Source organism: Prionailurus viverrinus, chromosome F1 (assembly GCF_022837055.1).
Source record: "Prionailurus viverrinus isolate Anna chromosome F1, UM_Priviv_1.0, whole genome shotgun sequence".
Taxonomy (NCBI): domain Eukaryota; kingdom Metazoa; phylum Chordata; class Mammalia; order Carnivora; family Felidae; genus Prionailurus; species Prionailurus viverrinus.
In genome coordinates this window covers 14,496,786-14,523,218 of record NC_062577.1, presented here as the reverse complement: position 1 = coordinate 14,523,218, position 26,433 = coordinate 14,496,786, and the positions used below count along the sequence as shown (strand labels likewise).

Sequence of the window (26,433 nt, the reverse complement as noted above, 5' to 3'; positions counted from 1 at the left end):
CCTCGCGTCCACGCCGTATTCGGTAGTCAATAAAATTGCGGCGTCTCGGCGTTTGCGGCGGTAACATGGCGGCTTCCGTGCTGGGTTCTCTGCTGCGGACGGTCCGGCAGGTCAGGCCTGCGCCCTTAACCCCATGCCTCCTCCTTCCCACTGAATCCCCAAACCCATGGGTTCCCTACTACTCTACCAACTGCAGTGCCCAGTGTGGACCCGTCTCAGGGGAGGTCCGAACTGCAGATTTGGTGTTCGTAAGCCTATAACTGACAGGCATTGAAAGCTGCAGGTTGCCGCCGATTTGTAAGAAGTTAGTGCAGGTGGAGAAGAGTAGGAGTCCGTGGATTGAGGACCGAGGGATTCCCAACGTTAAGCAAGGAGAGTCGAGCAAAGACTTGGGCGTTCAGCGAGGGAGAGGGAACGCTTGGAGAGTGTCGTGGCCCAGAGGCAGGTGACAGAATTTCTGGGAGCAGAGTGGTCAGCCCTCTGCTCAGAGTTGCCAGACCAATTAAAAGGGGAGATAATTGGCTATTGGTTTTAGCAGTGTGGAGGTTGGGGCCTCTATCATAGCAGTTTTAATGGCGTGGTAGGGGCCAAAGCGTTCAAGAGAGAATGAGGAAAGAAATTGGGAGACTACGAGTATCGACGAACCTTTGCAGATGTTTTGCCGCAAAGGGGAGCCGAAAAATGGGTCAGTAGCTGGAAGGACAGGTGGGTTAAGAGTGTTTTGTGTCTGTTTTTTCACGTGACAGAAGTTAACTGCGGGTTTTTGTGTTAAAGCGGAAGATCCTGTAGCCTGGGAAAAATTGAGAGGGAAGAATTGCTGGAGCTGTGCCCTTGTGTAGGTAAAAGGTGATGGGTCCCTGTTCCATTATTTGGTCTAAGGAACATGGACAGTTCACCTGTGGTAGCATTGTCCAATAGAAATATAATGCTAACTACATGTGTAACTTAAAACATTCTAGTAGCTATGTTAAGGCAAAAAGAAACATGAAAATTTTAATAAAATATTTGAAGCCAGCGTATCCAGAATATTACTTCAATATGTAATCTATGAAAGTGACTTATGAGATATTTGCATTCTTTTTCATACCAGATCTTCAAAATCCAGTTTGAATTTTACTTCTGGCACATCTGTTTGGATGCCAAATCTTCCGCTATTAACATGGAAAATGTAGCCCTACCAAAACAATAAAGTTGTTTGATATTTACAGCTGCTTCAGTTTAAATGTTTAATGAATTAAATTAGGAATTAACGTTCTCCAGGTGCACTAGTTACTGCATTTCAAGTGTTCGGTAGAATATGTGGTTAGCGGCTACTATCTTAGAATGGATCTTTAATAACAGGAGGGAACATACAGCATATGATTACAGATTCTGGTAAGTGGGTAGATGTAACAGATATTTATGGATATTTCTGATTGCTTCTAATTCTATAATTAAAGAGAAGTCATCAGTGGCATGTGAGGATGTGGGAGCAGGTGTTAGGGATTTAAGGAAAGACGAAATGGCGTGAAATAGGAGTAGACAGGAAAACTAGTAACAAAAATTGGAGCAAGTATAGTGATGTTAGGGGCCAGAGAGTTGAGGACGTATGAAAGACAACATTGTATTAACAACGCTATGGACTTCAGGCTGGGTAAGGGGAGAAAGGAAATCAAGACCTGACAGTGAAAAGGTGGTAGGCTCGGGGCGCCTGGGTGGCTCAGTCGGTTAAGCGTCCGACTTCGGCTCAGGTCATGATCTTGGGCTCTGTGAGTTCCCGCCCCGTGTCAGATTCTGTGTCTCCCTCTCTCTCTGACCCTCCCCCGTTCATGCTCTGTCTCTCTCTGTCTCAAAAATAAATGTTAAAAAAAATTTTTTTTAATAAAAAAGAAAAGGTGGAGGATCAGTGAATTAAAAACTTCACAGGAATTGTTTTTGGGGTGTTTGAAGGAACAAGCTAGAAATAAGCAATAGAGAATGAGATACACAAAACTGAGATGATAGAAGGCTTGCACTTAATGGTGATAAAAGACTCAGGGCAAGGAAGTTAGTACAAAAGTCACTGGAGGAGAGGGGTTCGAGGAACAGATCAGGGGATAATTTCATGTATATTGGCTCACCAGGAATTAGGACAAGAATATCAGAGAGCATCTGATTCTTTTTTTTTTTTTAATGTTTATTTATTTTTAAGAGAAAGAGGAGCAGGGGAGGGGCAGAGAGAGGCGGGGGACAGAGGATCCGAAGCCGGCTCTGTGCTGACTGGAGAAAGAGCCTGATGCAGGGCTCAAACTCACCATCTGCGAGATCATGACTGGAGTGGAAGCTGGATGCTCAACCGACTGAGCCACGCAGGTGCCCCTGAGCATCTTATTCTTGATTTCAGCTCAGGTCATGATCTCAGGGTCATGAATTCAAGCCCCGCATTGGAGCCTACTTTAAAAATAATAATATTGGAGAGAGTAACAGTGAGCCAGGATCTAGATTCATTTAAAAATGAAAGTGATAGTTGAGTGCAGGAGTGAGGGGTGGTGGGAGGTATAACCCAAAAGCATTAAGGTCATAGCTTCCTTTCAAGAAGGAAGGTTTGGGAGCTGCCCTGAAGAGCGAGCAGTACACTTCCTGCACACCTCTACACCCAGTCGTGGGAGAGGGAAAAAAAAAAAACCAAAAACTATAGGGGAGGCTATCAGGAGGGATTCAAGATTCAGTTAGAGCAAAAATCTGAAGATGGTAAGAGAAGTTGAGGATTTAGAAGATATTGATGACCATACAGCATGAATTGAAGAGGGCCCAGTGGAGGCATTTTGGGAGGTGACAAGGGGTGAGAAGGGGACAGGAAAGTGTATAGAACAGAATAGATTGCAGTCTTCATATATACAGCATTGTTAGAAACCAATAAGAAAATATTGACAATATAATAGAAATGTAAGGCAAAGGACATAAAACATTCACAGAAGAAATAATGTAACTGACCAATAAATGTTTTAAGAGTGTATTTCTAGTCAGAAAAAAATTATACAATGAGTAATGAGACATGTTTTAAAATGAGAGAAGTTTTAGGGGCATCTGATTGGCTTGGTTAAGTGTCTGACTTCGGCTCAGGTCATGATCTCAGGGTTCGTGAGTTCGAGCCCCACGTCGGGCTCTGTGCTGACAGCTCAGAGCCTGGAGCCCGCTTCAGATTCTGTGTCTCCCTCTGTCTGCCCCTCTGTCTCTTGCATTATCTCAAAAATAAACATTAAAATAAAAAAAAATGAGAGGTTTTAAAATAAATAGAAACCTGTTAGGAGATGGTAGAGAGGAAGTTGATTAGAAATAGTTTGGAAAAGAATTGAAGGAGAATGTTTAATTTTGAGTTCTAAGTCTCCTTAACTTTCAGTTTCAAAGGTAAAAGCAAACTTTGTGATGCCCCTCAACATAAATTGTTTCTTTCAGCCAAAATGATCTCCACTTGTCTTATGAATATATCTTATTCATTTTCTATTTTGGTTTGGACAAACTTCACCTTTTCTCCCTTCCCCCCACCCCCCAGCTGTATAAAAATTCTGTCCCTTCAGAGCCTTACTGAAGGTCCCTTTTCCAGGACACTTGTTTCCAGCCCAGCCCCAGTGACCATGGTATTCGTTTGATTCAGTTATGTCAAATCAATATTGAAATTCCATTTGTGTTTATTTCCAAAGGTGATTGGAGAATTGTTGTCTTTCTCCATGAGAATTTCAGCACTGAAGGCATTCAGTTTATCTTTTATTAATAGATTGAAAAAAATGTTTGTTTTCCAGTAGTCTCATTTTCACTTTTATATTCTTTATTATTCTGCCAATATATTTCTTCTATAAACAGCTTTTATTGGAAGCCATCATTACTTTCTGTAGCTGAAATTTTAATTAACATATAGCATTTACTCTGGTTTGGGACAGTCTTGAGTTTCTAGTGGCTTGTACAATCTATGCCTGCACTATGCTAAGCAAACTGTAGGCGAGTAAATTTGAAGGTCTAATTGACTTTATTAAGTAATCTTGAATCAGGCACCATCCCATCTAACAAGTACAGGGAAGCTCTTAGGACTTGTACAAAATGAAGATTTTTTATAGGAAGGATGGTGGGGCAAGAAAGTTATCGGCAAAAGGTAAGATCACCTTCCCTTAGGGGGAAAGAGCACTGGGCCTTGTGCAGATAATGTCATCTTCCTTTGGGGTGGGGATGGAGGGCCCATGTGGCACTCATTGGCACCCATCAGAAAATTCTTGACTGACTAGTTAAGACTGCTTTTCTGGGGGAGGTTGAAACTGCAATTAGATTAGAGACTAGGGCTAAGTGATGCCATTTTGGGTCTGTGGTTTTCTATTTTACAGTTACCCCCTTTTGATCTAATTCTCAGCTTAACAGAAATGTGATCAAAGTTAAAGGCATTAACGCCACTCTCAGTTACCAACCTCAAGTTCTCGCAGTTTTTGTTATTCCCTTGTGTGGCCTGTCCATATGGTTATGGCTTAATCTCTGGGATATTCACAAGTCATGACTTCAGGTTCACAATTTTTTAAATGTCATTTTCTTTGTTCCTTAGATGTTTCAAGTCCTTTAAAAATTTTTTTTAAGGTAATCTCTATATCCAACACGGGCTGAAACTCACCACCCCAAGGTCAAGAGTCGCACACTCCACCGACTGAGCCAGCCAGGCGCCCCCAGATGTTTCAGGTCTTAGGGAAATCATTTGCTTGGTGGTTAACAGCTGTGAACATGCATTTAAAGCTTTTAAGAGAATACAACGCACCACAGAAGTTATTATGATTACTAGAAGCAAGGTAATTTCAATATATGGAGTGTACTGTAGAGCTATGGTTCCCAAGACCCAAACCAATCAAAATTAACTAATTCAAAGACCCCATGCAAAGAGCTACCTTTTTAAGCCAAGTGACTTGTTCTGTGATCTTATGTAATTGAGTATCAGCTTCCCCAGAAGCGTTAATCTAAGCATAGCAGGTGGTGGCCATAAGCACAGACATCTTGCTCAGATAAAAGATAATCAAGAGCTATTTTATTATTAAGGGCAGCTTTGACTCGAGAATCTAAGGATCTTTATTGGGCTGCTATTGCTTTAGCAACAGATTTTGCAATAATTCTAAGAATTAAGGAGCAGTTCTTGATCACAGCCTCATTTATGTATATCTCTAACCAGAGAAATAGGGACCTGTCAAAAGGAATGAATTCTGAGTCATGAATAGGCCCTTTTTAACTCAACAGTGTAAATTCAGGGGAATCGACTGATGAGATGTCTTATTTTGCTTGTGAAAAGTTAAGAGCCCAGTTAGATTTTAGCTAAGCCTGAAGTTAAAGAGGTTGTGCCCTCTTAGCAACAGCCTGGGAGATAGAGCTGGGGACATTAATCTTTCCAGGCCAGTGCCAGAGTAAAGGAAAAGGAGAATGGATTATGGATTTTTAGTATGAAGTCGATCTGTCATCTTGGACTGAAGCAATCTACCTCAATACCAGCCACTTCTCTTTCTTGTCAATTTGATTTAGAGGTCTGCAGCATCTGTAGGGACCAGGGGTCAGGTGGAGCTTTTTTTTTTTTTTTTTTTTTTTAAGCTGTGTGTGTTATGTACCCAAGACTTAATACGTTTTAGTTTTGCTGTAGCGTCAGTGGTCAGGAGTACTAGGTAAGGTCTTTTCCAGTGGGGCTCAAGAACTGTTTTTCTCTAAGAATGTTTCCAAAATGCCACTTTATCTACATGTGCCACACTCTTACAAATACAACGTAAAGACTTAGTATAACTTATTTGACAATGCTTCCCATATTTTACTTATTTTTACATATTTTCCCCCAGCTCCTCCTCCCCCCCCCCCCCCGATTTATATATTAATTAGCAAATCTTTCAGAATATTCCAGGTCAAAGACTTCATTTGTTTATTTTTAAAGTTTATTTATTTGAGAGAGAGTGTGTACATGGGCACTTGAACAGGGGGAGGGTCAGAGACAGGGGGAGAGAGAATCCTGAGCAGAGCCCCACTGACCCCAGCCCTAGGTGGGGCTCGAACTCAGGAACCCTGAGATCATGACCTGAGCCAAAATCAAGAGTCCCTTAACAGACTGAGCCACCCAGGTGTCCCTTAAAACTCATTTTATAAAATAATTTCATTTTAATCTTAACCAGCTTGATCATACATTAATATTCCTTTTCAAAGACTTCAACAAACCTATAACTTTTTCCCCCTACATTTCTGTTTTATCATGTGTTTTTAATTTGTTTACCCCTTAACAAAAATTCATCTCTAATTCTCATACTTTTAGTGAAAACATATCCTACTTCCTTGGCATATGGAGATGTTTCCCTTATTTTTAGTAGTTTTAATTACATATATTAATTTGAATTTCTAACTTAGAAACTAATTTCTAGTGAAAAGTAAGAAGTAAGCAATTGTGAATGGTCTGGTAACCAGCATTCCTTAAATTTGCAAATTTATGAATACATTTTATAATTTCTAGAAACATGTATGTAGTTTTGAAATTTTTAAAAATATTTGAGAGAGGGAGAGTGGGTGGGGAGGGGTAGAGAGAGAGGCGACAGAGGATCTGAAGCAGGCTCTGTGCTGACAGCACAGGGTCTGATTCGGGGCTCAAACTCACAAATGAGCCGTGAGATCATGACCTGAGCTGAAGTCGGACACTTACCGACTGAGCCACCCACTTACCTAAATATTTTAATGTAGCATTAACACACCTAAATATCTTTTAGTTTCTCTGTAATCAAAAGATAAACCTGTGTTTAGTATTTAATGTTTTAGTATTTTGTCCTATTTGGAAAGGATCTAGATATTTAATGAATTTATCTTAACTCGTCATTTAACTTAGCAAAACTTTAAGGTTTCAAGTTACTAAAAAGATTTGGACACTTTTAAAAGGTTACCTAAAACTTTCTATTTGTTAAGCAATTAGGTTTAAATTACCTACCAAAACTTGATTAAACATTAGACAAAGTCTGCCATTATCCCTAAGCTATTATTTTTTGGTGGCCATGTTGTAAGCGATAGGTAGAATAAAAGTTTTATATTTAATGGTGGTAACTCTAAAGATTTGTCTGTTTTTAAACTTTTTTTTTAATGTTTGTTTATTTTTGAGGAGGAGCAAAGAGAGAGAGGGAGACACAGAATCCGAAGCAGGGTCCAGGCTCTGAGCTGTCAGCACAGATGCGGCGCTTGAACTCAAGAGTCTGATGTGGGGCTTGAACTCAAGAATCATGAGATCGTGACCTGAGGGGAAGTCGGATGCTTAACTGACTGAGCCACCCAGACACCCCTAAACTAGTTTTCATATCACATCTGTTTTCAGATCCCATGAACTTGAAAAACATTTGGGTTAAATTCTAGTTTTCTGAGAGTTTTAGAATGCCCAAATTTTCCAAGCATTTGCCTTCAAACCAACTAAATAGAGCTCCTTTACTGCTCCTTTAGCAGTATCATTTGGAGTTAGAGAAAATATCTCATATTTACAACATAGATGGACACGAATACATAGATGAGATATAAACAAAAATTTATAGCTTTTGTTTTTACTGATATTTCCAAATACCTCCTTGTATTTATTTATTTTGGGGGGGGGAGATGAAAACTTCCCCCTAAAGTTTTGCATTTTAAAGAATGGCTCTTAGGTCCTAGAGAAGAGGGTGGGTAGAAAATTTACAGAAAAAGTATCCAAGTTTTCTTCAAGGTGGAGATTTGGAGCATATCTGTCTGTTATCAAAGGTGCTGGAGTCTGGGCTTAAGAACTCTTTCAGCAGCTTGTATTTTAAAAGGGGCGCCTGGCTGGCTCAGTCAGTAGAGCTTGTGAAGCCTACTTAAAAAAACAAAAAAATAGAAGGGCCTTTTTCCACCACTTTTTTTTTCCTTTAGTCTCAGGTGATTGTGGGCTGCGCTTCTGTTTCAGAGATGTGATAAGATTTAATCATTTCAAGGGACAGAGAAAGAATGTAAAAAAAATTTTTTATGAGCGCTTCAGGATAATTGCAATTTAAAATTTACCTTTTTTCTTAAGGACAGGACAGTTTTGTTTCAATATCCTGGTCTTTTATAAAATGCACATTTTGAGAATAGGCGAGGTTTTAGGATTGTTAAAGATAGGTGGGTTTTGACTTTCTGGTTTTGGAGAGATTTGTAAGACAAAGACCGTTTTTCTCCAGAGAACTGGGTTACAGCCTGAATATCAAGGAACTGGCTCACGTTTTTAAATAGATTTACTTATTTATATCAGGGAGATTTTTAATGAAAATGAGAATGAAAAGATGGTTGTAAAGTCTGTATAAAATAAAGCATTTTAACAGAAGCCTTCTTTCTGGTTATAAGGTTCAACCTTGGCATCTATAATCCTGTTAGTATAAAGTATTAGCTTTATACTTTAAAACGTGTGCTGCTGTTCCACGGACAGGAATTCTCTGGTGGGCGGTGGGCGGTGTCTAGGATACACCTGCAAAGGTCGTGCATCAAAATGCCTGAGGCTGGCTGGGATTGATCATAGTAAACCAGGCCCTATGGTTTGTTTCTCAGGCTTCCGCTAAAATCACTTTCTGCTTTCGGCGTTTACAAGAATAGTTGATATACTTTGAACCTAGAGATTAGGCTGGAGTACTCTCTCTGAATCTTGTAGGGAAGAGGAAGTTAAAACAGATGGGGCTGGATTTTAAGAAGGGGAAATTTTGGGATGCCCAGGTGGCTCAGTTGGTTAAGCATCTGACTCTTGGTTTCGGCTCAGGTCATGATCTCACAGTTTCGTGGGTTTGAGCCCTGAACCAGGTTCTGTGCTGATAGTGCAGAGCTTGCTTAGGATCCTCCCCCTCCCCGACCCCCCTCTTCCTCTCTCTCTCTCTGCTCTTCCCCTGCTCAGAAAGCTCCAAAATAAACTTAAAAAAGGGGGGGGGGTATTTTCATTGGATGTGGACACTTATTTGTCTTAAGCCTAATTTTTGTTTTTTGTTTTTTTTTTTAAAGTTTATTTAGAGAGAGTGTGCGTGTGAGAGTATCTTTGGTTAAGCCATAAAAAGGCTTACTGATAGGAGTCGATATTAAAATTAATAAGACCCGACTTAATGGCCAGACAATGAAGCCTTTAAATTGGCTACATTTGGGGAAAAAAATTATAAAGAGCTCTCAATTGCCTTTTTAGTAGAAATGGCTAGTTTTAGGGACTCCTTTGACAAGATAAAAGAACAAAAATTAGAGGTGCCTGGGTCGCTCAGTGGGTTGAGCGTCTGACTCTCCACACGTGCATGTCACATCCATGCAGTGGAATATACAACCTAAAGAAAAGGAGAAGCTTTTTAACTTATGGATATGAAAGATCTCCAAGATACATTGTTAAATGAGGAAAAGAGTAAGGGCATGAAACATGGGAGGGGGGGGTGTATATGTATTTGTATAGGCAAAGATCTCTGGAAGGATACGGGATCTAGTAACAGTGGATACCTTTGGAAGTGGAGGGGTCATCATTGGTCAGGTAAGGGATGAGGTAGGAGAGAGTCCACCCTGTTTTTTCTTTTTACATTTTTTTTGGTTTTTGAACCACTATTAGCCTAAGTAAAGGTCAAACAATTATAATAAAAATCTAAGAAAATGTTTCACTTTCCAACATACCTTATTGGCATTATTAATTACCACCATTTTGGCCTAATGTACATTTGTAAAAGTTATTTTGAATTAAGTCTATTTAAGTTATTAAAATGATCCAAAATTATTAGAAAAAAGCTATTAGGTCATAAATAGTAAAAGGGATCACAGAATGGGAGACACTGGCAGAGCCTGGGTCTCACTGTCCTTCACCTTGTTCCTTGTATTTTAGATGGTTCCTTTCTCAGCTTCAGGTCAAGTTCGAGGTTATTATGTAGACTGGAAAATGCTGCGTGATGTGAAGAGACGAAAAATTGCCTACGAGTATGCAGATGAGAGGCTTCGAATCAATTCCCTCAGGAAGAATACCATTTTGCCAAAAGATCTTCAGGTGAGCTAATTAAGATGCGTCCCAGTGTGCCACAAGATCATTCTCAAAAAGCACCGTTGATACTGTTGTAACTTAGTAACAATATAATTTCTGGAGGATATGATCAAATTCTCCCAGTCAACATAAATTAATACCCTTGAAGTTATTCTGGTGAATTTCAGATTAAAGAGAACTTTTCATTCCTAACTAGCCTTTTAACTGTTTATTAGATGATCCTTAGAAAGTACTGGTGAATGGTAATCACACAGAAATTGGACAGTTATTTTGGCCTAAGGTCTCTCCCCCACTTCTTCCCACTCTTTCAACACCTCCAGGCATTGGGAGGCTGTGCTGATTGAGGCCATGTGCCTCATATGTGGCCTAAGCTGTTCCTCACCCAGGGCAATGGGTGCCTGCCTCTCTGAACTCCTTTGCCCACCTCTGTGTGCTGAGGTGGTTTTCCATCTGGTTTACTTTCTTCTCCTACTCCTTAGCTTGAATAAGAGGATGCCAACTGTGTTTGGCCTCCTGAAGCATATGGGTCCTGCACCTAGCTGGTGACACAGCATACCTACATTCATGAGTCTTGTTGAGAACCTGAACTCAAACTCAAGGCTACTCAGACTATCAAAAGCTCAGAGGAAAATAAAAAAATACTTATAGAAGCTGGCTGAATAATATACAGGCCACTCATTACCATTAATTCTTTTTAATCTTGTCCAGATTAGCCAGATCAGCAGAAGACTGAGTGTCCTGAACCATTCGGTTACGGCTTTTACCATATGGCATTAAGCTACTTGCTTACATTTAGGGAGTCATAAGAGGACGCCTCTGAGAAAAACTTAAGATGTTGCGGAGGATGTTATTTATGAAGACCCCCCCCGCCCCAAGGAATGGCTCTGGTATGAGAACCAGCAATAGCTGTTCAAGGACTCTGTGAATTGTAGGAACTGATCCTGGCTCTGTGTTGCCTACCAAGTAGCATACAGATCAAACTTCTGTCCCAGAGGTCTGTCTCTAACAGACTTACAGGCTTTTCACAGTGCACACTATTGTCTCATTGTCCCTGTGCCCCAATTTCCTCATTTGTAAACTGACTTAAATCTTTTTTGGGAACAAGGAGAGGTATATAAGTGTATATATATGATAGGTACGTACATACATACATAATTCATAGCTCTTCTAGGACAGCCTCCACGAAACTTGACTTCCAGCCTCGTCTCCCCTCCAGTCCACTTTATAGCACATACTATCTACCATTCATTGACTTAATTGTCAGTGTATAGAATTCACTAAATATTTCATAATGGCAACACATGCACAAGCTCTTGGAGATTAGGAAATAGTTTTTTTTTCAGCTGTGCAACATATATATTTGATTTGCTAATTCTGTATATTACTCTGTGTACAATGATAATGATAAGTATAGTCATTGTCACCATACAATGTTACACAATATTTTGACTATATTCCCTATCTCTGTGACGTACTTCTTTTATAACTGGAAGTATATACCTTTAATTTTAAAATAACATTTAAATAACATTAAAGTAACATTTAATGTTATTAGTTTCAGGTAACTAACACATTGATTCAAAAATTCTGTACATCATGCTCAGCCATAAGTGTAATCACCATGCAACATTATTGCAATATTATTGACTGTATTCCCCATGCTGTACTTTCCTTTTTTTGTTCTTTAATTGAAGTATAGCTCATGCACACTGTTCTGTTAGTTTCAGGTGTACAACCTAGTGATTTGACAACTCTATGCATTGCTATCCTCACCACTAGTGTAGTTACCATCTGCCACCATATAACGCTATTTATGATACATTGACTATATTCTTATGCAGTCTGTACCTTTCCTCCCTGTGACTTACTCATTCCATAACCGAAGCCTGCTCTTTCTATTTTCCTTCATCCCTTTTGCCCAGATACCCACATATCTGCCCTCTGACAATCACCGGTTTTCATTTTTGTGGGTGAATTTCTATTTTAGTAGTTTGTTCAATTGTTTTTTTAGATTTCGCATATAAGTGAAATCATATGGCATTTGTCTTTCTGTTTTACTTATTTCACTTAGTATAATAACCTGTAAGTCTATCTGTATTGTTACGAATGGCAGGATCTCATTGCTTTTTAAGGCTGAGTAATATCCCATTGTGTATACATACACATCTTCTCTATCCATTCATCTATCATTGGACACTTGGGTTGCTTACATATCTTGACTATTGTAAATAATCCTATAATCGTAGGGGTGCATATATTGTTTCAAATTAGTGTTTTTGTTTCTTTGGACAGATACCCAGTAGTGGATTACTAGGTTGTACTGTTTTCTATTTTTTATTTTTTGAGGAGACTTCATACTGTTTCCCACGGTGTCTGCACCAATTTACATTCCCACTGCAGGAGATTTCCCTTTTCTCTATATCCATGCCACTATTTAATTCTACCCATTCTGAAAGTTGTAATGTCTCATTGTGGTTTTGATTTTGATGGTTAGCGATGTTGAGCATCTTTTTATTTGTCTGTTGGCCATCTATGTCTTCTTTGAAAAAATGTCTATTCAAGTCTTCTGCCTATTTTTTAACTGAATTATTTGCTTTTTTGGTATTGAGTTGTATAAGTTCTTTATATGTTTTTGGATATTAACCCCTTATCAGATGTATTTGGAGATGTCTTCTCTCATTCAGTAGGCTGCCTTTTTGTTTCGTTGATGGTTTCCTTTAATGTACAAAAGGTTTTTATTTTGGTATAGTCCCAATAGTTTATTGTGTTTTTGTTTCTCTTGCCTGAGGAGATATAACTAGAAAAATATTGCTAAAGCCAATGTCCAAGAGATTACTATCTATGTTTTCTAGGAGTTACGTGGTTGCAGTTTCTCACGTTTAGGTCTTTAATCCACATCAAGTTTATTTTTGTGTGGAGTGTAAGAATGTGGTCCAGTTTCATTCTTTGGCAGGTAGCACTTCAGTTTTCCCAATCACATTTATTGAAAAGACTGTCTTTTCCTCATTGTGTACATCCTTATCTCCTTGTTATAGATTAATTAACCATATGAGCATGGATTTATTTCTGGGCTCTCTAGTCCTATCCCATTGACCTAGCGTGTCTGTTTTCGTGCCGATACCATGCTGTTTGATTGTTACAGCTTTGTAGTATATCTTGAAATCTGGGTTTGTGGTACCTCCAGCCTTGTTGTTTCTCCGGTTTGCTTTGGCTATTCAGGGTCTTGTGTGGTTCTAAGCAAACTTTTGTATTACTTGTTTTAGTTCTATGAAAAATACTGTTGGTATTTTGATAGGGATTGCATTGAATCTAGAGACTGCTTTGGGTAGTATGGACATTTAAACAATATTAATTCTTCTAATCCATGACTATGGGATATCTTTCCATTTGTTTGTGTCATTGTCAGTATCTTCCAGTTTTCAGAGGATAGGTTTTTCACCTCCTTGGTTAAATTGGCAACCATACTAGAAGTAGTACGTTAATCACTTATGAAGCCAATATGGGAATTAAAATGCTAAAGTAGTAAAAATCAGTTTTATCTACAAAAATTAGTCTAAGGATAAACAAAATAAGAAGATGTAAAATATAACATCGTATACATAAAACATGGATGGGGTTAATTTAGTGCTTTTAGTGTATGTTTGAATTTAAGGTACAGCAACATAATACAGACTGTTAAACACTTAAGATGTTATATATAACCCTGTGGTAACCACAAATGAAGAAGTTATAGTAAATACACAAAAAATAGAGACAAAAATCCAAGCATAACACTAAAGAAAGACCTCAAACCCCAAGCGAAAAGAACAAAAGAAGGAAAAAAAAATAGACAAAAACTACAAAAACAATAAGGACATGCCAAACTGCTAATAACTGCATATGTATCAGTAATTACGTTAAATGTGAGTGGACTAAATGCTCCAATCAAAAGATACAGGATGGTGGAGTGGATTAAAAAAAAAGACCCATCTGTACACTGCGTACAAGAGACTCACGTCAAGACCTAAAGATGTATACAAACTGAAGGTGATGGGATGCAGAAACACATTCCGTGCAAATAGAAGTGCAAAACAAAAAAAGCCAGGGTAGCAATGCTTTAGGTGCATTTTCTGCACTGTGGGGATGGCAGAGGGAGTGGTGAACCAAGATTTCATTGTCAAGATGGAGAGCCCACCCCTAGCACTCCACAGGATTGTGCCAGCCCACCATCTCCACATACAAGTAGTTCAGATAAACAACCTATGAGTGTAACACTTAGAGAATGATTAAGGAAAACTAGATCTTCATTTGATTCCTGTTACAGTTTGGTAAAACATCTTAAAGTAGAGAATGAAGAAAATGATCAGACTTCAGAGAAACCAACATCTTCAACAGAAGAAAACTGTTTGAATTTCAAAAAAAAAAATTTAAATACATAGACAATAAATTTGAAGAAAGCGCATATTTGAAAAATACCTTCAAGAATATCAGTTCAGGGGCGCCTGGCTGTCTCAGTTGGTAGAGCATATGACTCTTGATCTTGGGCTTGTGAGTTTGAGCCCCACGTTGGGTATAGGGATTACTTTAAACAAAATAAAATCTTAAAAAAAAACAACAAAACAACATCAGTGCATGTGAATCTAAATTGATAGTCATGCAGTGATCTGCGAAGTATTGTTGTGGATGAGGATCTTCTCAAGGATTAAGTGTGAAGAAAAAAGCAAAATTGGTGAAGCCAATTGAGAAGAAAGAAGACCTTCTCTGGAGGCCAAAACTGGTCAAAATGTACAGATCAAAGACTGACCTGTCTCAGTGACAGTTAATACAGAAGTGGAGAAGCTGGAGCCAGCTGTGGCTTTATGAGTTGCAGTCAGCTATGTCTGAGGAGAACAAGAAACCCAACCTTACAAAGCTGATAGACCCCTGTGGGTTAGATGATCAATTGCTACCCTGTAACAGAAATGAAGAAGAATTTGTCAGTGTTTAATAATTTTTTCTCCAGGATATTTTTGAGAATAACAATTTAAGAGATACCTAACACATTTTAAAAGGAAGATAGAAACCATTAGGGCTTAAAGAAAGGTATCTCGATGAACATCAGTTTAGGGCACTCTGTTATATAAATACAAGTAGGCTCTAAAATGAAAATTTAGGGGGCACTTTGGTGGCTCAGTTGGTTAAGTATCTGACTCTTGAGTTCAGCTCAGGTTGTGTTCATGGTTTGGGAGATTAAGCTCCGTGTTGGGGTCCGTGCTTACAGCATGGAGTCTACTTAGGATTCTCTACTCTCTCTCTGCCCCTCCCAACTGCTCGTGTGCTTTCTCTCTCTCAAAATAAACTTTAAAAAATAAATGAAATGAAAATTTAGGATTGTGGATAAATTTTCCAAAGAAAACTGGACATTTAAAGAAATGTGAAAAAAATTTAGATCGTGTTTTAAAAAATAATTTGGACATTCCTTGAAGTCTGTTTTAATACCTTTGGGTTTAGTGGTCTAAAAATGCCTGCGTGTCTCCTAAGTTTATGAACATTATTTCCAAGTATCACATATTTCCATCTGGATGGTATAACAGGTAATTACTTGTTCATATGTCCAAAATTAAAAAAAAAAAAAAGACTTTAAAACAAAGACTGTAGCAAGAGACAAAAAAAGAAAAAAGGCATTACATAATGATAAAGGGATCAATCCTACAAGAGGATATAACAATTATAAATATTTATGTACCCAACATAGGAGCACCTAAGTACATAAAGCAAATATTAATAGATATAAAGGGAGAAATCGACAGTAAAACAATAATAGTAGGGAGCTTTCACACCTCACTTATTTCAGTGGATAGATCAGCCAGACAGAAAATCAATAAGAAACTGAGGCTTTGATTGTCACATTAGACAGACCTAACATATATATAGAACATTCCATCTGAAAACAGAATACACATTCTTTTCAAGCACACATGGAACATTCTCCAGGATAGATCACATATAAGTTCATAAAGCAAGTCTCAGTAAATGTAAGAGGATTGAAATCCTATCAAACATGTTTTCTGACCATAACAGTATGAGACTAGAAATCAATTACAAGAGAAAAATCTGGAAAAAACACAAACACTTGGAGCCTAAACAACATGACACTAAGTAACAAGTGAGTCAGGAGGAAATCAAGGAGAAAGTCAAAAAAATACATGGAGACAAATGAAAATAAAAACACTGTAGTCCAAAATCTTTAGGACATGGCAAAAGCATTTCTAAGAGGGAGGTTTAAAGTCCTATAGGCCTACCTCAAGAAATAAGAAAAATCTCAAACAACCTAACCTAACACTTAAACTGGAAAAAGAAGATCAAATCTCAGAGCTAGTAGATGGAAGGAAATAATAAAGATCAGAAGAAATAAATGAAATAGAGACAGAAAAAAAAATAACAGTAGAAAAGGTCAATGATAGAGCTAATTTTTTGGAAAGATCAACAAAATTGACATTTAACCAGACTTATCAAGAAAAAATAAGGAATGTAATAAAAAATGAAGGAGAAGAAATAGTAATTGACATCACAGAAATACAAAGGATTAGAACATTTGAAAAATTGTATGTCAACAAATTGGGCAATCTAGAACAAATGGATGAATTCCAAGAAACATACATTTTCCCAAAACTGAATCAGGAAGATGTAGAAAATTTCAACAGGGGTGCCCAGGTGGCTCAGTTAAGTGTGTGACTTTGGCTCAGATCATGATTTCATGGTTCATGAGTTCGAGCCCTGCATCAGGCTATGTGCTGACAGTGCAGAGCCTGCCTGGGTTCATTCTCTCTCTCTCTCCCCCTCTTCCTTTTCTTCTTCCCTTCCCCCACTAGCTCACATGTATGCATGTGTTCTCTCTCAAAAAAAAAAAAAATTTTTTTTTTCAACGTTTATTTATTTTTGGGACAGAGAGAGACAGAGCATGAACAGGGGAGAGGCAGAGAGAGAGGGAGACACAGAATCGGAAACAGGCTCCAGGCTCTGAGCCATCAGCCCAGAGCCTGACACGGGGCTCGAACTCCCGGACCGCAAGATCGTGACCTGGCTGAAGTCGGACGCTTAACCGACTGCGCCACCCAGGCGCCCCTCTCAAAATAAATTTTTAAAAAAGTAAATAGGGGTGTCTGGGTGGCTCATTCAGTTGAGCATCCGGCTCTTGGTTTCAGCTCAGGTCATAATCTCACAGTTTTGTGAGTTTGAGCCTTGTATCTGGCTCTGTGCTTAGGATTCTCTCACTGTCCCTCCCCTGTTCGTGCTGTCCCTGTCTCTCTCAAAATAAATAAAAAAAATTTTTTTAAATATAAATAAAAGAACATTTGAACAGAGCTGTTACTAGTAACGGAATTGAATTGGGTAATCAAACTCCCAACAAACAAAATTCCAGAACCAAATGTCTTCACAGATAACCTCTACCCAACATGTATAAAAGAGTTAAGGCGTGCCTGGGTGACTCAGTCGGTTGAGCATCCAACTCTTGATTTCGGCATGGGTCACGATCCCAGGGTTGTGGGATTTAAGCCCAGCATCAGGCTCTGTGCTGAGTGTGGAGCCTGCTTAAGATTCTCTCTCCCCCCCCCTTCCTCCTCCTCTGCCCCTCTCCCCTGCTCGTGCTCTCTCTCTCTCTCTAAAATAAAATAAATAAAATAGACTTAATGTTTATTCTTAAACTATTCCAGTAAATAAAAGAGGAAGGAAAACTCCCAAATTCATTCTACATGGCCACAGTTACCCTGGTACCAAACCAGACAGAGACACTACAAAATCTCTGATGAAGACAGGTGGAAAACATCCTTAAAAAAAAAAAAAAAAAAAATTAGCAAAGCAATTTCAGCAAATATATTAAAAGATCATTCACAAAGATTTATTTCAGGGATGCAAGAGTGGGTCACTTTTGGCAAATCAAATCAGATACACTAACAAGAGAAAGGATAAAAACCATATGATCATCTCAGTAGATGCATTTGACATAATACACTAGCCATTCACAATAAAACTCTCAGCAAAGTGAACATACCTCAAATTAATAAAGGCCATATATGAAAAACCCCCAATTAACATCATACTCAGTGGTGAAAAATTGGAGGTTTTTCCACTAAGTTCCAGAACAAGACCAGGATGTCCACTCTCACTACTTTTATTCAACATACTACTAGAATTCAACTGCAACAATCACACAAGAAAAAGAACTTAAACCATCGAAATTGGTAAAGAAGAAGTAAAACTGTCACCATTTGCAGATGACCCGATACTATATATAGAAAACCCAAATTACTCCACCAAAAAACTGTTACTACTGATCAATGATTTTAATAAAGGTGCATGATAAAAAAATTAATATACAGAAATCTATTGTATTTTTATACACTAATAATGAAGTAGAAAAAAGAAATTAAGAAAACAATCCCACTTACAATTATACCAAAAAGAATAAAGTACCTAGGAAATATTCTTAATGCTTAATAGTTTATGGCAATTTAGTGGATTTTATATGCATTTTCTTATTTAATTTATGCACTTTTAATATGTTAGAATAATTACTGTGCTTTCTTACAGTCTAGCACAGGATCAATCATACTTGTCAGGTTTAAATGAATACAATCACACTAACACACACATATATAAGAATAAACTTCTAAGAAATCCTTAATGCAAACTTTTGCAGTAATCTTTTTCCTCCATCTTGACCACTTTTGCCCTTCTAGATTCATTCTTTACATTGCAATTGATCTTAAAAATGTATATCTCAGGGTGCCTGGGTGGCTCAGTCGGGTAGGTGTCCAACTGTCAGTCTTGGCTCAGGTCATGATCTCAGGGTTTGTGAGATTGAGCCCCATGTTGGGCTCTTGGCTCAGGTCACGATCTCATGGTTTGTGAGATCGATCTCTGTGGAGTCTGCTTGGGATTCTCTGTCTCTGCTCCTCCCTGTCTTACTCTCTCAAAATAAATTTAAAAACTTAAATAAAAATGGAAATCTCACCTGATCTTTCATCATTCTTACTCCAGCTGCCAGAATCTTTACCACAGATGTCAGGGCTCTGTTATCCTCATTCTCCAGCCTCAGACCACATTCCCTCTTACTTGCTCTGCATCCCAGAGGTTTCAGATTTTAAAGATTCATAAATCATATGGGGAATAACCAAACTTTATACCTTAAGGAACTAGAAAAAGAAGAGTAAACTTTAAGCCCAACTTAGCAAAAGAAAGGAACTCACAGGGGTACCTGGTTGGCTCAGTTGGTAGAACATGTGACTCTTGATCTCAGGGTTGTGAGCTCAAGCCCCACACTGGGCATAGAGCTTACTTAAAAAAAAGAAAGAAAGGAAATAATAAAGATCAAAGCAGAAATAAATGAGAGACCGGGAAAACACTAAAGATCAATGAAACTAAGAGCTGATATTTTGAAAAGATAAACAAAATTGACAAATCTTTAGCTAAACTAAGTAAAAAAGATCAAGAACTCAAAATCGCAATGAAAAAGGAAACATTACATCTGAGATCACAGGAATACAAAGTATCATAAGAAACTGATATGAACCATTCATTAAATGCCAGCAAATTGGAGAACCTAGACAAAATGGGTAAATTCCTAGAAATATACAACCTAACGAGACTAAGTGGAGGAGAAATAGAAAATCTGAACTGACCAATAATGAATAAGGCTATTGAATTAGTGATCAAAAACCTTTCAACAAAGAAAAGCCCATAAATGGCTTTATGAGTGAATTCCATCAAATATTTAAAGATAAATTAATATACTTCTCAAACTCTTCCAAAATATTAAAGACAAGGGAACACTTGCAAATTTATGTTATCAGATCAGCATAATACTATTACAAAGCCAGATAAAGACACTATAAGAAAAAGAAACTACAGGCCAATTTCCCTGAAGACTATAGATGAAAAATTCTCAACAAAATACTAGCAAATCATATTCAATAACATATTAACAGTATCATCCACTATGACCAAATGGGATTTGTCCCTGGCACGCAAAGATGATTCAACATATGCAAGTCAATAAATATACCACCTTAATAGAATGAAATATAAAACTCATGATTGGGGCACCTGGGTGTCTCAGCTGAACATCTGACTCTTGATTTTGGCTCAGGACATGATCTCAGGGTCATGGGATTGAGTCCCGTGTTGGGTTCTGCACTGGGTGTGGAGCCTGCTTAGGATTCTCTCTCCCTCTGCCCTCCCCTACTTGAACTTGTTCTCGCTCTGTCTCTGTCTCTCTCTTAAAAAAAAAAAAAAAAAAATCATGGTTGTCTCAACAGATGCAGAAAAGTCATTTGGCAGAATTCAACATTATTTCATGATAAAAGCTCTCAACAAAGAGCTGCATGTAGAAGAAACATGCAACAAAAGAATAAGCCCATAGCTGACATCATATTCAGTGGTGAACAGCTGAAAGCTTTTCCTCTAAGATCAAGAACAGGAAAAAGATGCCCACTCTTGGTTCTTTTATGCAACATAGTACTGGAAGTCATAGCCAGAGCAGTCAGGCAAGAAAAAATTTTCAAAGGTATTCAAATCAGAAATCTGAAAAGGAAATAATATAAGCTGATGTACAATAGCATCAAAATCAATAGAATACTTAGGAATAAATTTAAAGAGGGGACAGATCTGTACACTGAAAACTATAAGACATTGATGAAGGAAATTGAAGAAGACCTAAATGAAAAGATAATTCTGTGTTCAGGGATCAAAAGAATTAATATTAAAATGTCCATACTATACAAAGCCATCTATAGACTCTTTGCAATCCCTATAAAAATTCCAATGGCCTTTGTCACAGAAATTAAAAACAAAAAAATTCTAAAATTCATATGGAATCACAGAAGACCCCTGAATAGCCAGAGCAAATCTGAGAGAAGTACGAAACTGGAGGCCACATGCTTTCTCTTTTTTTTTTTTTTTTTTGTAGTAAAAGGACCTACACACCACCTGACTTTTTTTTTAACATTCATTTTTTTTTTTTTTTTTTCAAAAGAGAGTGCATGTGTGAGTTGGGGGAGGGGCAGAGAGGAGACAGATCCAGAGCAGGCTGCATGCTGTCAGCACAGAGCCCAATGTGGGGCTCAAACTCATGAACCAGGGGATCATGACCTGAGGCAAAGTTGGACACTTCATGGACTGAGCCACCCAGGTGCCCCTACAACTTTCTAATTTTTAAAATGCTATTACAGGAGCGCCTGGCTGGCTCAGTCATTAGAGCATGCGACTCTTGATCTTGGGGTTCTGTGTTCAAGCTCCACATTTGGTATAGAGATTACTTTAAAAAAATCTTTAAAGAAAAAAACTTCATTACAAAGCTATAGTACTCAAAATAGTATGATACTCCATAACACATAGAGCAGTGGAAAAGAAGCAAGAGCCCAGAACCCAATCCAGTTGATTCCCAACAAGCGAACCAAAACTCAGTAGGGGAGGAGTAGTTTCTCTAACAAATGGTGTTGGGAAAGCTGGATGTTCATGTGCAAAAGAATGACACTGGACCTCCGTCCTATAGCACTCCCAATAATTAACTCGAAATGGGTGAAAACTTAAACCTGAAACCGTAAAACTTCTAGAAGAAAACATAAGGGAAGAAGAGCTCCTTGACATTGGTATTGGCAGTGATTTTTTTAGATAGGACATCAAAAGCATAAGCAACAAAAGCAAAAATAAATGAGTGGGACTGCATAGAAGTAAGCAGCTTCTGCACGGCAAAAGGTCTGAGAAAGGGTCCACTAATTATTGAAACTGGAGTTTCCTCAAAAAGTTAAAATTAGAACCATATGATCTAGCAGTTCTACTTCTGAGTGAAGAAAATGAAAATACGAATTCGAGAAGATATCTGCACCCCCATACATATTGCAGCATTATTCACAGTAGCCAAGTCATGGAAACACCCTACGTCTCAGCAAATGAAGGAGATATTTATTCAAAGAAAATGTGGTGCACGTGCACACACCCAATGTAGTAGGATTTTCCTTTTGTAGTAATTTGAACGTACCTTGGGAACATTACATTAAATCAGAGGAAGACAAATGTTTGATCTCACATATATAATGTGATATAAGTTGAACTCATAGGAATAGATTATAATGGTGGTTACCAGTGGCTGGGAGGTAGGCGAAATGGGAAGATATTGGGCAAGGTGTACAAACTTCTGTTTATAAACTGAGTAAGTGGTGAGAATCTAACATATAAAATGGTGATTATAGCTAACAATACTGCGTTACACGCTTGAAACTTACTAAGAGAGAGTAATGTTATCTGTTCTCATCACCCCCCAAAAAAGGTAATTATTTCGGGTGATGGAGGTGTTCATTAGGCCTTATTGTAGTAATTATTTTGCAAGGTATACATGTATTAAATGTGTTAACACAATGTTATATGTCAATTACATCTCAATAAAGCTGGGAAAAAAACATGGGGAGACAACAGAAATAAATACATTCACATATTTTCTAAATGACTTAAACAAGAATGTATATAGTGGTGAAAAACTGAGGGCTTTTCCTTTAAGAACCGAAACAAGACAAGAATGTCTACTCTTGCCATTTTTATTCTACATGGTACCGAGAGTCCTAGCCGCAGCAATCAGACAAAAGTTAGGTTTAGATAGCATCCAAATTGATAAGGAAGAGGTTAAACTGTCACTATTTGGAGGTGACAAGATATTATATATAGAAAACCCTAAAGACTTCACCAAAAAACTTATTAGAGGTAATAAATGAATTCAGTAAAGTTTCAGGATACAAAATTAATTCACAGAAATTAGTTGCATTTCTATACACTAATGACAGAGTAGCAGAAAGAGGCATTAAGAAAACAGTCCCAGGGCACCTGGGAGCCAGTTAAGCAGCCCACTTTGGCTCAGGTCATGATCTTGTAGTTTGTGAGTCCAAGCCCACGTCGGTCTCTATGCTGACAGCTCAGAGCCTGGAGCCTGCTTCAGATTCTGTGTCTCCCTCTCTCTCTGCCCCTCCCCTGCTCACACCCTGTCTCTCTCAAAAATGAATAAAAACGTTAAAAAAGAGAAAGAAACAGTCCCATTTACAGTTGCACCCAAAACATTAAATAGGAATAAACCAAGAAGTCGAAAGATCTGTACTCTAAAAACTATAAAACGTTGATGAAAGAAATTAAAGACGATACAAACAAATGGAAAGATATTCCATGCTCATGGATTGGAAGGATTAATATTGTTTAAATGTCCATACTACCCAAAGCAATCTACAGATTCAGTGCAATCCCTATCAAAACACCACCAGCACTTCTCACAGAACTAGAACAGATAATAATAAAATTTTTATGGAACCACTTACGAGCTCAGTAGGCAAAGTAATGTTGAGAAAGAACAAAGCTGGAGGTATCCCAGTCCCAGATTTCAAGATAAACAGCAAAGCAATAATAATCAAAACAGTGTTCTACTGGCACAGAAGTAGACATAGATCACTGGAAAGGAAATAAACTCCGTTAATCTACAACAAAGGAAGCAAGCATGTACAGTGGGGAAAAGACTGTCTCTTCAGTAAATGCTTTTGGAAAACTGGACCACTTACTTAACCATACCCAAAAATAAACTCAAAATGGGTTAAAGACCTAAATGTGAGGCCTGAAATAAAACTCCTGGAAGAAAATATAGGCAGTAATTTCTTTGATATCAGCTATAGCAACATTTTTCTAGATATGTCTTCTTAGGCAAGGGAAACAAAAGCATAAATAAAAATTATTGGGACTACACCACAATAAAAGTTTTTGCACATCAACAAAATGAAAAGACAACCTAATGAATAGAAGATATTTGCAAATGATAATAGGTTAGTACCCTAGATATATAAAGAACTCCTACAACTCAACACCCCAAAAAAGCAAAAAATAATTCAATTAAAAAGAGAAAAAAAAAAAAGGACCTATGAATTGACATTTTTCCGAAGAAGACAAACAGATGGCCAGCAGACACATGAAAAGACGTTCCACGTCACTCATCATAAGGAAATGCCAGTCAAAGCTACAATGAGATGTCACTTGACACTTGTCAGAATGGTTAGAATTAAAAAGATAAGTGTTGGCAAGGATGCGGGTTAAAGGGAATCTTCAGGCACTGTTGGTGGGAATATAAATTTGTGGAAGACAGTGTGGAGGTTGCTCAAATTAGAAATACTGTATGATTCATTCAGGGCGCCTGGGTGGCTCAGTCAGTTAAGTGTCTGACTCTTGATTTCAGCTTGGGTCATGATCTCACATTTTGTGAGACTGAGCCCAGGACTGGGCTGTATGCAGTCAGCACAGAGCCTACTTGGGTTCTTTCTCTTTCCTTCTTTCTCTGCTGCCCCTGCTCTCACACGCACACTCTCTCAAAAACAAATATTAAAAAATTAAAAAAAACAAAAAACTATATGATTCAGTAATTCCACTACTAGGTGTTTACCCGTGGGAAGCGAAAACACTAATTCAGAAAGGTACATGCACCTCTGTGTTTACTGCAGCATTTTTTACAGTAGCCAAGATACAGAAGCAACCTAAGTGCCCATCGACAGAAAATTGGATAAAGATGTGTGTGTGTATACATATATATATATATATACACACAGTGAAATATTAGCCATAAAAAGCAATGAGATCTTGTCATTTTCAACAACATGGACGAACTTAGAAAGTATTATATGCTAAGTGAAAGAAAAATGCTACATATGCTTGCATTTGTACATGGGATCTAAAAACAGAAAGACCCATATATACAGAAAACAAACTGAGGGGAGAGATGGGCACAAGGAAGGAGAGGGAGTGGGAGGCACAGGCTTCCTGTTATAGGGTGAATAAGTCATGGGGATGGAAGGTACAGCATGAGGAATATAGTCAGTGGCATTGCCTTAGTGTGGCGTGGTGACAGTTGGTAGCCACGCATGTGGTGGGCACAGCACAATGTGTAGACTTATCGAATCACCATGTTATACACCTGTAGCTGACATCGTGTGTCAACTGTACTTCAATAGAAATAAAAATAAGATTCAGAGAAAGAAAAATTTATACAGCTGCCCTATTCATGATAGCTCAAAACTGGAAACCACCCAGATGTCCATCAACTATAGAATGGATAAGTGAATTCCAGTATGATGAAAAGAAATTATGTATGGTCACACAATGAAAATCAAACAGTATGGATGAATCTCACAAGCATATTATTGAATGGAAGAAGCCAAAGAGAAATGAATAAAAAAGAATGCCTATTATATGGTTAGATTTATATAAAATTCTGAGTAAGAAAAGCTCATCTGTGGTGTTAGTAATCAGGTGAGCTGTTAGCTGACAGTGTCTATGCTGTGTCTGAAAGGAGGCACAGCCAGGGCCTGGGGTACCCATCATGGGTTTTTTTGGGTTTTTTTTGTACTCTAGTTCCTTATTACTCAGATGTTCTGTTAAAAGTTACTGAGCTGTTACACTTCCGGTTTGTAGATTTTTGTGTACCTATGTTAAATTTCTATAAAATTTTAAAAATTGTATTGGGAGCATGCCAAACATTTCTGTCATTTTTCTGGTCTGTTTCTAGCCAAAGCTTAGGGTTCACTACTGTGTCCAAGGTTCTTTGGACAAACTGGCTCTATCAGTGAATCTAGCCCTTTGTTCCCCTACTCCAAGCATTGACTTACGCATATAGAATAAATAGATGCCTGTGATATGTGTAATAATGTTGTGACTTCCCTTAGGAAGTGGCTGATGGAGAAATCGCTGCCCTTCCCCGGGATAGCTGTCCTGTTAGAATCCGCAATCGCTGTGTTATGACGTCCCGTCCGCGTGGTGTAAAGCGGCGCTGGAGGCTTAGTCGCATTGTCTTCCGTCACTTAGCAGACCACGGGCAACTGTCGGGGATCCAGCGGGCAATGTGGTGATCAGCTCCAGACCCACTGAGCAGGGAAACCAGGTCTGGCAAGAAGAGACCTTTCTAATAGACAAAACCCCGGTTTTATAGAGGTCCAATGTAGGAGTCGTCTAGTCTACCTGATACTGCCTACTGTTAAATTACTTAATTTTAAATTAAGAAATTTGGATGTTTCATTCTGTCAGTGAACTCTGGCCATCTGTGAGTTCTCTCTTCTCTTGGACTTAAAAATTAAACATACTGCCTCCCTGCATAGTACAAGGAGTACAGTAATAAAAAATATTGTGAACGTATTCTCTGTATACCTGCCTTTTCCTTCACATTTAATCTTTTAATAACATCCTAAAAGTTTCTGTATTTTTTAAGTACATTATTTCATAAAGCAATTTTATCTGACAGTTAATGCAACTCATGGACAAGTAGCTCATCTGTGACAACTTGTAATCTTGGGTTGTGCTTCCCTGACATGCAGAGCACTTTACCATTTCTCGTTGTTAGAGAAATGGTATGTCGGAAGGTAGAGACGATGTTCTTGATGATCTAACTAATGCTCGGCTTCTTTGTGTGATGGCTGAACAAAAGGCACTAAATATTTCCTTGCTCC

General features: G+C 38.2%; 1 protein-coding gene and 1 pseudogene across 1 annotated transcript; both read left to right on the top strand.

Moving 5' to 3' along the window:
• On the top strand, positions 1-26,122 carry MRPS14 (mitochondrial ribosomal protein S14). The gene is made up of 3 exons (XM_047840304.1): positions 1-110; positions 9,806-9,964; positions 25,657-26,122. Exons 1-3 carry the CDS (start codon positions 66-68, stop codon positions 25,837-25,839), a joined length of 387 nt encoding a protein of 128 aa, XP_047696260.1. The 5' UTR covers positions 1-65; the 3' UTR covers positions 25,840-26,122.
• Positions 12,765-15,246, top strand: LOC125155243 (swi5-dependent recombination DNA repair protein 1 homolog; annotated as a pseudogene).
• Positions 26,123-26,433: the final 311 nt, after the last annotated feature.

What these genes read in the sequence shown, in the direction of transcription:
- MRPS14 (XM_047840304.1), top strand. Translation starts at nt 66, where the DNA reads ATGGCGGCTTCCGTGCTGGGTTCTCTGCTGCGGACGGTCCGGCAG. An exon ending in TGCTGCGGACGGTCCGGCAG is followed by an intron (nt 111 to 9,805) that starts GTCAGGCCTGCG and finishes CTTGTATTTTAG; the next exon opens with ATGGTTCCTTTCTCAGCTTC. An exon ending in TTTTGCCAAAAGATCTTCAG is followed by an intron (nt 9,965 to 25,656) that starts GTGAGCTAATTA and finishes GACTTCCCTTAG; the next exon opens with GAAGTGGCTGATGGAGAAAT.